The sequence below is a fragment of the Tupaia chinensis genome, unplaced genomic scaffold (assembly GCF_000334495.1).
Source record: "Tupaia chinensis unplaced genomic scaffold, TupChi_1.0 Scaffold000498_1, whole genome shotgun sequence".
In the NCBI taxonomy this organism is placed as follows: domain Eukaryota; kingdom Metazoa; phylum Chordata; class Mammalia; order Scandentia; family Tupaiidae; genus Tupaia; species Tupaia belangeri.
Window position 1 is genome coordinate 676,259 of NW_006160010.1, and position 13,431 is coordinate 689,689.

At 38.3% G+C, this 13,431-nt stretch overlaps 1 protein-coding gene across 1 annotated transcript in view; it reads right to left on the minus strand.

The window, feature by feature from the left end:
- Positions 1-4,457: 4,457 nt before the first annotated feature.
- The window catches only part of MBLAC2 (metallo-beta-lactamase domain containing 2), a 13,734-nt gene continuing 4,760 nt past the window's right edge, over positions 4,458-13,431 (minus strand). The window contains 1 exon segment of the mRNA XM_006156539.3: positions 4,458-6,792. Within this exon segment, the coding sequence (XP_006156601.1) occupies positions 6,407-6,792 (386 nt within the window). The 3' untranslated portion in view covers positions 4,458-6,406.

Sequence of the window (13,431 nt, forward strand, 5' to 3'; positions counted from 1 at the left end):
GCCACGGTTGGCCATGTGGGAGTCCAGCAACATAACCATTATGCCATTTGCTGGTCCCTTGATGTGCCATTCTTAATCCAGTGTCTGAATATGGCAAATTGTACTCCAAAATCGTGTCCCTAAATGGCTGGAGAATTTTACACTCATAGCAGCACAGCATAAAGTATTCACGTATGGGTCCAGTAAGTGGTGTGGTGGTTGAAGCGCTGGATCCCACATGGCTGACTTCACAGTTTGAGTCCTAGACCCAGTGGCTTGAAAATATGCAGGGTGCATGTGCATGTATGCTCAAAATCCTGAGAGAACAGAGGAGAAAAGATTGTGGCATGACCATAGTGATGTTAACTTACTCTCTCCAGCAAAATACTAAAGAAGAAAAAAATCCACTTACCCTTACCAATACTTCATATTCTCAAAATTTCCCAACCTGATTAAACTGTATCATTATTTTCTATCTCCCTGAATACTAGTGAGGAAAGCATTGTTATTTTTAAAAAGAATTATTTAATTTTATTTATTATCATTATTCTTAAATTTTGACCAGAGAGAGACAGAGAAGGAGAGCAAGAAAGCAAGTTGCTAGGTCCAGAACTCGAGCTGTGTTTGGCCACGTGGGAGTCCAGCACTTTAATCATGCTACCTGCCAGCTCCTGATGAAAGCGTTATTATATGTTTATCGGAGCTTTGAATTTTCTCTTCTATGAATAACCTCCTTACATAATTTACCCATTATTGAAAATAATTATTTAATTTAATTTGTTGTTATTCTTCAACTTGACCAGAGAGAGAGAGAAAGCAAGTCGCCAGGTCTGGAACTCAAGTCTTGGTTGGCCATGTGGGAGTCCAATGCCTTAATTACCACGCTACCTGCTGACCCCAATTTACCCATTTTTATAATAAGCAGTGAAAGGGATCAAAACACGCCACCTCAAAATATGCCAGCGGACACATTATTTTAGCTGAAGGTAACTGAGTAAATGGAGATGCAGGGAGATCACTCTGACCTCTCCCTTCTTACCTAAAAGCAGGGTACAAAACTTCCCATGAGTGGACCTGCTAGTGGTGTGGTGGATAAAGCAGCAGGATTTCATATGGCTAAATTCATGGTTCAAGTCCTGGACCCAGCAGCTTGAAAAATATGCCAGGGGGGCCGGCAGGTGATGTGGTGGCTAAGGGTGGTGGATTCCCACGTGGCTGACTGTGGTTTGAGTCCCAGACCCGGCAGCTTGCTTTCTCACTTTCTCTTTCTTTCCCTCTTCCCCTCCCTCTCTCTCTGGTCAAATATAAATAAACAAATAAATAAAAAACAAACTAATTAATGAAAAGAAGTTAAAAACAGAAACAAACTCCTAACTGTTCTTTAAAAAAAAGAAAGAAAGAAAGAAAGAAGAAAGGAAAAATATGCCAGGCGTGTGTGTGTGTGTGTGCGTGTATACAAAATTGCGAGAAAAGAGTGCAAAAGAAGGGACTGTGATGCCATCTCTCCTGAAGGGTGATTCTGGATGATTTCTCATCCTGTCTTTCTCTGGTGAACACATGTACAAAAAAATATATAAAAACAAAATATCAGAAAAAAATCCTCATAAGAGAAGTACCCTCCCTACTCATATCAAAAGAGAACCATTCTTATCTCTGAAGATGGAAATCCAGCACCAAGATGCATCTGTACAAGCAAACTGCTAAAATAACCCTTGTCTTCCATTTGTTCCTCCTACATAGCTCTTTTCTTTTTTTCTTTTTCTTTTCTTTTCTTTCTTTTGAGAGGTTTTTGCTATAGAGCCTGTGTGCTCACCAGAAAGACAGAGACAGAGAGACAGAAAGCAAGAAATCACTCCCCGGGGGGGTATGGTCACACCGCAATCCCTTCTCCTCCATTCTCCTCTTGGGCACGCATGCACACTGCCTGGCATGAGTTTAAGCCACTGGGTCCGGGACTTGAACCATGGTTGACTACATGGGAGTCCAGCGACATAGCCATTACGCCAACTGCTGGTCCCCCTCCTACATATTTCTTAGTCACCTTCCCACAATTTACTGCCCTCATTGAAACCTCTTTTGTGTTACTTCTCACATAACAATGTATCATTCTTTGTTAAAATGGCATACAACTTCTGGCCTACTGGCTTCTGTGCGGTTTTCATTTCTTCTCTATGAAGAATGTAAGAATGTAACATGTAATAATGTTAACAGAAATAAAATGTGTATGCTTTTCACTTGTTAATCTGTCTACTGTCCATTTAATTTTCAGACTCAGCTGCAGAACCTAAGAGGATAGAAGTCTTTCTTTTCTTAAGTACTTTTACTTATTTTGTTGATTGTAGGCATTCTTTATATTTTCTCATTTTTTTCCTGTTAAACAAATTATAAATATTTTATTCTCACCTCTCTGTAATGTTCATTTTAGCAACTAAATTCTAAGACATTTTAAATTCTTATGTAATTTTTCTTTTTGTTTCTATATAAAGCAAATATTTTTATCGTAAGGTATTAAACATGACTTAAAATTTCTTTTAATACATGTTAGTTTGATGGTTCTGTTTTCACATTTATATCTTAATTCATTTGGAATTCATTTTAAGACTGCTGAGAACGCATTTCCCCCATCAGCAATTGTAACACTAATTGAACGGTCCATTTCTTTTTTAAAATTATTATTATTACTATTATTATTATTATTATTTTGGAGAGGTTTTTGCTATAGGGTGTGTGTGCTCACCAAAAAGACAGAGAGAGACAGAGAGACAGAAAGCGAGAAATCTCCCCCTAGGGGGGATGGCCACACCGCAATCCCTTCTCCTCCATTCTCCTCTCGGGATCTTGGGCACGTACACACACATGCCCAGTGTGAGTTTAAGTCACCGGGTCCAGGACTTGAACCACTGTTGACCACATGCGACATAGCCATTACACCATCTGCTAGTCGCCAGTCCATCTCTTATTGATTTGAAATGCCCTATTTATTAATTCTTTCTTTTTTTTGAGAGGTTTCTTCACCATAGGGCGCGTGAGCTAGCCAGACAGACAGAGAAAGAGAGATAAAGAGACAGAAAGCGAGAAATCACCCCCCAGGGGGAATGGTCACGCTGCAATCCCTTCTCCTCCATTCTCCTCTCGGGATCTTGGGCACGCACACACACACGCCCGGCGTGAGTTTTAAGCCACCGGGTCCGGGACGCGAACCGCGGTCGACTACGTGGGAGTCCGGCGACATAGCCATTACGCTAACTGCTGGTTCCCAATTCTTAAGGACTGTATTGGTGTTTTTCTGTTTCTGGGTTCTCTATTCTTTCCCATGGATTTGACATCCTATTTATCATGGGCTTTTCAAAACTGCATTTTATATAACAAATGTCCTCACAAGCAATTAAAAAGAAATTTCCCAATTTTATAAGGAATACCAATTATATGTTGAAATAAAATGTCCACTTTAATATTTATTACACAAATGTTTAGTTACACTTATTTGAAAGTTACATGAGGACAATCTGTGCATGTCACATTCATATTACTATCCATATAAGAACGAATACACATAATCATTTACTCGGCTATATTAGGATAACACACAAGGTTTTTGTTAGTATTAGGCTTCTCATTTAAGAGGAAACATCGAATAAGAAAAATGAATTTCCAAAGATTAAATATTAACAATATAAATGATAAAAATTATTTCTGAATGTCTTACATGTTGATAACTTTGAATTATACTTACATACTGGTATTTCCCCAAATCATAAATTACAATAAGGGTCACTGTCAGGGTGAAAATATATATTTCAGAAGCTTTTTTAAAATATGTTCTTATGCTCTAACATCATTTGATTTATTCTTGGCACATATGGCATCTTGGAAAATAAAAGTACCTTTTGCCAATTGTATGTCATTGTGCAGGCAGGAGGAAGAGCACAGTTTGCGGGCAGGCAGACCTGTGAGACCTGCGTTCAGTGACCAGCTCTGTCCAACGTTGTGCTGTGTAAAGCTGGCCAGTTACCTCTGGTGCAGGGAAGAGGACTAAATTAAATAACGCATATTTTGAATGCACAGCATGGACACTGAATGAATGATGCCCTTTCCCCAATTCCATTCATATTGAAGTAAAAGTAAAACATCACAGTCATGTTGTGGTACAACTGGAGAAACGGAAGCAAAAATGAGAAATTAAAGAGAGAGAGTATCATTTTGTTTTGGACAATTGCACTTTGAATAAATAAGGAAAATCATCAGCAGGTTTAAATATTTCCTAATAAAGCCTAGTGCCTACTATACCCCGATTTAAAAAAAAAAAAAATCCTACAATATGATACAATGGTCAATGGTTAAGGACTTTTGGTTTTCTTTTGTGCTACTGATATAAAAATAATGGCTATATTTAAGGCTCATTAAGTGACCGTAGTTGCCCTGAACCAGATGTTTTCTTGATGTTGTACGGTCAGTTGAAGCAGACTGAGTGCCTTGAATGACCATCACAGAGAACCCCCATGATGTTCTCTGTCTGAGTGTATCATGGCCTCCTCCTTTCTAAGTGAAGGTGCATTTGGTGGCATGTGGCAGTTCAGCTTATCTGTCATTAAGGATAACTCAGATACACAATCACAAACTCATCTTTCTCATGCTAAATACATGGTGTTTGGAAGATAGAGGATTCTTAAAAACTAAATTTATATTTTCACAAAAAAATAGACTGCTCTAGACAGCAATGCTAACATCCCTGTTTTTAGAATTTTCTGTTTCCTGCTCTGACCACCTAACAAATCATCCTTCCAAATCTGACTCAAAAATTCCACCCCAGGAAATGTTCCCTAAACCAACTTCATAGCCCTCCATTTATGTCCCTTACACTCATGTGTAAGGTACGTTAACTTCACCTTGCATATATTTTTATTTGTGTTTTGTATGCCTTCAGCTTCTAGCTAAAAGGTTGTCTCTTGGACTTTTTAAGCTTCCACAGTGTTTAGCGCAGTGCTACGTATATATGTACATGATTGTGTGTATATGCATGTGGGGTGCGTGTGAGTGTGTGTGTGTATGTGTGCAGATATATATGTGTTGAATGAATAATAAAACTAAAGAACCTGGGTTTCTGTAGGACTGAAAAAGTTTCATAATGTTTCTTAAATCAAAATTGCTGGACCTTTCTAATAATAAAAATAATTATTTCCAAAACTACCGCAGTTTGGTTTTAGACATGTCAGTAATAAAAAAGATAGTGAAAAAAACTGTTTAAAAAATCTCTATGAAATATTCCAAAAGGCTTTTAAATAAAATATTATTAAGAGCACCAAACCAAAACATTTTACTAAATAGTGGTAAAACATTTCCTACAACTTTATGAATGTAGACTTAATTTAAGACAAAGAATACTGAACAGGAATAGGTGTTGTGAATCAGGATAAAAAATTAATTCTAATTTAATATCTAATGTACATTTTGCAATTAACTTGAAAATCCTTCTGCAATATATATGAGTATGTTAAGTAAAAGAATGTTTTTGTAGGATGTTACAGATCTCTGTAGTTATTTTGATACTGTAAAAATGACACAATACTGAAGTTGCTATTATACCTAACAAGAAAAATTTTGTTTATAACAACTGTTAATATTAAAATAGGATACAATAAAAAATTATTCTCAATGTGTATATTTTCAATTTGCCTGACAGTGTCCTTTGGAGAAATCTGACAATTTGTATTTAGATTACAGACAACTGAATCTCACTTTTATGACCGAAAATATTACTTGTGTAAAACAACAATATATGGTAGCTTGTTACTGAAGCGCTGCAATTTATATTTAAAGCTTCATAATACAACAAAATTCATTATACCTTTCATAGTTAAATTACATGACATAGAACATATGCTATAATTACATAAAGAATAAATAAATAAAAGAAAGCATAAAAAATTCAGGGCTATAACAATGCAATGTTTCAGCTGTCATTTGAAATGTTAGTTTAAATATTTGTAGTGAGGTCTAATGTATTGTAAATCAAGAACCTCTATCTTTAAATAGCATAATAAAAATATCAAGTCTGAAGCATAAACACAGCACTCTGTATGCCTTTTTTCCCTAGGCCATTTAGACAACAAAATTAAACAAAAGGGAAGCAAATAGTTCTTTCTCTTGCTGAAAAATACCTCGTTTCCCCATATATTTCTATGTCATTTCTAGAGCACATATTACAAGATGACAGCTTTGGCAAATTATAAGCTTATTTAGGTGATTTCTTAGAAGAAAAAAAATACTTACTTAGGAATTTTCTTTTTGGCTTATTCTCGATCTTTTTTCCTCTAATGTACAAGTGGTATAAAAGCACTTGAAATGCTTAATATTAATCATTTTAAACAGCACAGCATGAACTGGATTAACTTACATCATTCATCAAAACAGATTATTAGTATAGGTACTAGGGTGAGGTCCTAGAATTTGTTACGCGGAGGGCTAAACTTGCAAGAGACCGCATGGCAAAAGTAGAAACTTTGTGACATATCCCAGCTTTTGAAATATAGTTAGATGCCAATCGAAAAAGCCTTTCTGCACCAAAGGTATTGAAATGCCCAGGAAGTACCTTCTCTACCAGACCTCTGTCCACTAATTCTATCAGACGTTCACAGGTTCCAACGTAATCACTTATCCTGCTGTAGGGCAGCCAGTCAATCAGAGATCCATCATACACGACGTCTCCACTGAAGAGAATCTTTCGGTCTTTGTCATGTAAGCAAATACTGCCTCGGGAGTGTCCTGGCATGTGCATAACAGTGAGCTGCCTGTCACCAAGGTTGATCACATCCCCTACAAATGGAAACAAGGTTTACAGATAAACATGTTGCATACTTGACTTCAATCGTTTCAAGAAAACAGTCAATGCTTTCAAAGTGATTGAGAAAGAGGACACCCATGGGGGAACCAACAGGTGGCATAGTAGTTAAAGCGCTGGACACTCCCACATGGCTGATCACAGTTTTGAGTCCTGGACCTGGTGGCTTGCTTTCTCACTTTCTCTTTCTCTCTCTCTCTCTCTCTCTGTCTCTCTCTGGTCAAATTAAGATAAATAAATGAATAAATAAATAATAAAAAAAGAAAGAGCACATCTATTTTACTTGTATTTCATAAATACTTTGTTTCTTAGTATTTTTAAATATCTGGCTATATATATATATATATATCATCTCTATTGTCTGCTATACCTATGCCTGCCAAAGTGAGTAATGTGGAATACCACTTCTGCACATCATTAGGATTTATAAAAAGATGATTCTGAGTAATTTTGGAAACTGTGGCTTTAAAAAATTTAGCAGCTTTCTTTGCTGTAAAACTTCTTGAATATTTAAATATACTAATGCATATACACATTGTGGACCTATATGAGGTAGATAAAGTTGTAAAATTCCTCAAACCTAAATTTGACAGTGAAACTTTTACATTTCAGAATATCCACAGTACCAGCATCCTCTTGACATAATTCACGAATCTTGCTCTAGTGAATTGTATTATATTCTAGTCCTTGTTCTGTCACCCTCTGGGGCTTAGGACTCAAGGAGTTGTTACAAGTACTCTGGCTAATGCTATTACTGGGAATAATAAACTGTCTTTGGTCTCTGACCCAAGAGTCTCGTATCTTCTGTCAGAATCCATTAAAGGGATAAAATCTCAAACTGCTGCCAGTTGTTAATAATGAAAAGGAAATTAAGCTATATGGGTGCAAAATTATTATGTTTCACTGGAATTAAATCAGTACTAACTTGAAATAGATTATAAATGAAAAGATTCATATGGTAGTCTCTAGCGTAAATACACACGAAGGGGAAAATTTAAAAGAAAGCTAAAAAAGTCAGCAGAGGAATTAAAATGGTGTAATGATCAGGATTTGCTAAACATTAAAAGGTAACAGCATGGACCCAGTAGGTGGAGTGGTGGTTAAGGTGCTGGACTTCCACATGGCTAACCACAGTGCAAGTCTGGACCTGGTGGCTTGCTTCTCTCTCTCTCTCTCTCTCTCTTTCTGTTTCTCTCTGGTGATGGCTTGTGCCCTGTAGCAAATTAAAATAATAATTTTTTTCTTTTTCTTTTTAAAGAGTCCAGCTCTGTAGCTTATTGGTAAAGAAAGCTGGATCCCACATGGCTGACTCTGTGGTTAAAATCCTGGCCACAGCAACTAGAAAAACATGCCAGGGGCGAGTGTGAATGCCCAAAACCCAATCAGGATAAAGAAATGGAGGAGAAGGCATTACGGCATGACCATGTCCCATTGGAGTGGTGGCTTCTCCCTCTTTGTTTCTCTCTCTGGTAAGCATATATGCCCTCTGGGAAATTTAAAAAAGAAAAGAGTCAAAAAATAAAATAGCACACCTAAAGTCAATTATATCAATAATAACACAAAATATAAATGGAATAAACACTCTAATAAAGGCAGAAATTGTTAGACTGGATTAAAAATCTCGATATATGCAGTCTACAAGATAGAAACTATAAGGTCAAAGACAAAAATAAGGTGAAAATGTATCTAAATACTAATGAAAAGCAAATTAGAACAGCTATATCAGTAGAAGACAAAATAGATTTTGAGTCATGGACTTGGCAGCTTGAAACACACATCAGGGGTGTGTGCATGTGTGTGCGTGTGTGTGTGTATGTGTGCCCAACGGGAGACTGAAGGAGAAGGGATTGTGGTGGGGCATCTCCCCCCTGCAGGGTGGTTTCTTGCTTTCTGTCTGTCTCTGTCTCTCCAGCAAGCACACTGCCCAAAAAAAAAAAAAACTTTTTAAAAAAAAAAAAAAAAAAAAAAAAAAAAGTAGGATGGTGGCTGGGACACAGGACTCCCACATGGCTGGCCAGGGTTCAAGTGTTCAAGGCTTGGATGTGGTGGCTTGCTTTATCACTTTCTCTTTCTCTCTCTCTGGTCAAAATTTTTAAAATAATAGTAACAACAAATTAAATAAATAGTTCTTTAGGGGAAAAATGCAAAATGGTATAACCACTTTGTAAAACAGCTGGGCACTTGCTTAAAAAAAAATATATATATATATACACACACACATATATATATCCATATATACATATTCATAACCACTTCAAACTGGAAAGATTCAAATTTCTTTCAACATGTGAATAAATGAAACAAAATATGTTATAATCATACATCAGAGTATTTCTTTTCCTTTTTTTTTTTAAAGAATTATTTTTTTTTAAGAGAGAGGTTTTGCTGTAGGGCATATGTGGTCTCCAGAAAGACACAGAGGGACAGAGAGACAGAAAGTGAGAAATCGCCTCCCAATGAGATGGCAACATGGCAATCCCCTCTTTCTCCTTTCAAGATCTTGGCATGCATGCACACAGGCTCGGCCTGAGTTTAAGTCACCAGTCTGGGACTCAAACTGAAGTCGACTACGTCACAGAAGTCCAACAACATAACCATTACACCATCTGCTGCTCCATATTTATTTAATGTTACTTATTTATTATTATTTTTTAAATTTGCTATAAGGCATATGTGCTCACCAGAGAGAGAGAGAGGAGAATGAGAAAGTGAGAAACCAAGCTGCCAAGTATGGGACTTGAACCATGGTTGGCCATGTGGGAGTCTAGCACTTTAACTACCATGCCACCTGCTGGCTTTGAATAAAATATTTCTTAGCAATAGAAAGGAATAAATTGTGAATAGATGGAATAACCTGGAAAACATTTCCAGACCACATCTTAGGGGTTTTTTTTAATAATTATTTTATTTAACTTTATTTATTTACTTATTTTTTAATTTGACCAAAGAGGGACAGAATGAGAGAGAGAGAGAGGGAAAGTGAGAGAGCAAGCGACCAGGTCCGGGACTCGAACCGCAGTCAGCCATGTGGGAGTTCAGCATCCTTAACCATCAGGACACCTGCCAGCCCCAACAGGTGTAATAAATATGGAGATGCAGATATCTCTTTGACACACAGATTTTTATCTCTTTGGGATATATCCTCAATAGTGGGAGTATATCTGGATCAAAGGTAGTCGAACTCCCCAAATGTTTCTCTCTCTTTTTTTTTTTTTTTTGGTTTTGCTTCAGGATGTGTGTGCTCACCAGAGAGAGCAGCAAAGTGAGAGACCACTCCCTAGGAAAAGACTACACCACAATCCCTTATCCTCTTGGGATTTTGGGGCATGAATGCATACGTGCTTGTTGATGTGTTTTACAAGTTGCCCAGATTCCAACTGCACAGTTGGTCATATAGGATAGAGCAGCCTTAACTGCAACATCACTACTGCTCCCTCACAACTTTGCTAACAGATAATGCCATGGACTATGGAACCACGGGGCAAAGGGTCTGAAAGAACTTTGGGCCTACCTGTACTCCCAGGACACCAGAGCAAGAAGCCAGGGTTGTGGAATCTGTGCTGGGTAGCTAAAGTCTATTTCAAGGCATGAAACTAACATAACACGGAGTTGTATTTGCTGCTTCATCTTCCTATCTGATCTAGACTTTTTTTGAGAGAGAGAGATTTTTGCTAGATGGCAAGTGCACTTGCCAGAGAGACAGAAAGTGAGAAATATCCCTCTCCCCCAGGGGATATGGCCTCACTACAATCCCCTTTCCACTCTTCTCACAGGATTTTGGGCATGCACACATCCCCCCAGTGACATTGAAATGGGATCAAACACTCCCAAATTTCTCAACATTCCAATCATAAGGGCCTAGAATATCCTTTTAGGGGAATCAGTCCAGATGGAATTTATCTCTAAATCACTATTTACTGTAGGAGTGGCAGGTAAGGCAAAGAAATGATCACTAAGTGATTTAATCACAGAAGTATTAAAGATCAGGTGTCCCATATATGTACATGAAGAAGAGATCTGAGGGAAGTTTGACTGCAAAAGGAAGCTGTAGAGAACTACCAATGTAGGGAGAGTCTAATTGATCTTGGGTGACAACCAGGTGATACTCAAAATATTTAGCAACAGGTAAGTACCCATCCATCAAAACAAGTAACATGGGCCAGCAGGTGGCATGGTGGTGACAGCACTAGATCTCACAAAGCCAACTCTGCAGTGAGTCCTGGGCCTGGCAGCTTGAAAATCACGCCCACTGCATATGAGCGAGTGCCCCAAATCCCAAAAGGAGACTGGAGGAGAAGGGACTGCAGTGTGGCCATCCCCCCGGGGGGCTGATTTCTCACTTTCCTTCTCTCTCTGTCTCTCTCTGGCGAGTGCACACTCCCTATGGTAAATATTACAAAAAATTTAAAAAGCAAAACAAAAAAACAGGTAGTAAAGTAACTGGTTAAGGCCATAATCTCTGAGTATTATTAGCTCTGCCATTTTCCTGTGGCTTAAATAACAATTCCCATATGTGGATAATACTCAAAGAATTTCACGAAGACCTCTTTTGTGGAGAGGTTGTTTTTGTTTTGTTTTTGCTATAGGGCACGTGCACTTGCCAGAAAGAGAAAGACAGAGAGACAGAAAGTGAGAAATCACCCCCCAGGGGGAATGGCCACGCCGCAATCCCTTCTCCTCCATTCTCTTCTCGGGATCTTGGGCACGCATGCACATGGCTCCGAGACTCGAACCGCAGTTGACTACATGGGAGTCCAGCGATGTAGCCATTACGCTATCTGCTGGTCCCTCACGAAGACCTCTTTTAGGATTGAACCAAAAGTGCCTGTGAAATGTATCACAAGTGCACCTCCATACAATCCTCTCAAGCTTCATCCTGATCTCCTTGTCCAGATTTCAACTATACCAGATTTCTCTTGGTATATCCAATATCTTTTGCCATGTTAACACCCTCCATCTTCTTAAAAATTATAATTTGTAATCATACACACACACACATGCACACATACGTAGTTTAACTATTTCAGGAGGGCTTGCAATGTAAGAAAAATTGCTTTGCCCCATTCTTAATTACCAGTCTTGTTCTAAAAGGCAACCCACATTTAACAATTTGGGCTATTTTTCTGTTCGTGACCTCCACCAGCTACAGTTATCTCAAAATAGTGCTTATAATACATTATTGATTTACCAATTACATATACAATACTCTACTGAGTTTGTGCATGCATTGTTTCTCGGTTTTAAAATTGTGTTACTCATTGACTTCCACTATGAAACAGAAGGATTTTTGTCTGTCTGTATTCCCCACTCTCTACCCACACTGTCACAACACATGGATACACTTCTCGTTCTTTCATCTCTCCACACAAAAGAATTAAGATTCAACTGCTCCAATCTGGGTCTATCTAGGCCTGGGCTACTATCATCCAAGTATTGCATCATGCTATCACACAGAGGCTTTCTTTTGACATTCCTTTTTTTTAAAAGAGGTTTTTGCCATAAAGTACGTGCGCTCGTGGGAGAGACAGACAGTGAGAGGGAGGGAAAGTGAGAAATTACTTTTGGGGGGGGGAGGGAATGGCCATGCCATAGTCCCTTCCCCTCCTGGGATCTAGGGCATGCACACACACACACACACACACACACACACACACACACACATCTGGTGTGATTTTCAAGCCACCAGGTCCGGGACCTGAACTGCAGTCGACCACGTGGGAGTCCAGCGACAAAACCACTAAACCATTTGCTGGCCCTCTTTTGACATTCTTGAATTAGATTTCCTGAAAACTGTATTAGATGTGTTCCTCTTTTGTGCTTTACTCTTAGTTTGAAGATGCATGTCCCAGCAGCTTTCTAAGCAATAGCATGTAGGAAGCTGTTTGAGAACTTGATAATGGGATGAAGTTAGAATTGTAGGTAGGTTATTTTCATGCAAATTTGAAAGCAAAACCTCTTCTCTAATTCCCAAGCCATTTGGATCTGAATAATGACCCTTTGTTTAAATATTTCTGGAAACTTGTAGAATCTTTTTTTTTTTTTATCCTAATGTTCTGAAGCTTTACAACAATGTGTTTCAGTTTGGATGTGTTTTTTATACATTGTGCTGGAACTTCTAGGTCCTTTCAGTCTGGAAATTAGCATCCTTTAATTGTGGGATGTATTCTTGGGCTATTTCCACCTCTTCTGTTCTATTTCTTCTGTAACTTCTCTATTCTCTGCTCCTATTGTTTCCATGTTGACTTTTCCAGACTGATCATCTCTCATTTAGTCTTTTTTCTGGGTCCTAATTTCCATTTTTTGTCTCTGCTCTTTCATACGTTTTTCAACTTTATCTTCTAGAGCTTCTTCTAAGTAATTTTTAATGTTTTAAATTCCAAGGGCGCTTACTCTGTGGACACTGCCATTTATTTTGAAAGCATCCCTATGATCTCCTGGATATCTTAAAAAGAATCGCTTGTCTTATCCCCCTGTTGATATTGAGAACAGTTCCCCTGTCAAGCTGCTTTGTTTTTTGAGAGCTTTTTGCTATAGGGCTTGTCCGCTCTCCAGACAGAGAGACAGAAAGCGAGAAATCACCCCCCCCCCAGGGCGGGGGGGGGGGGGGCGCCCGC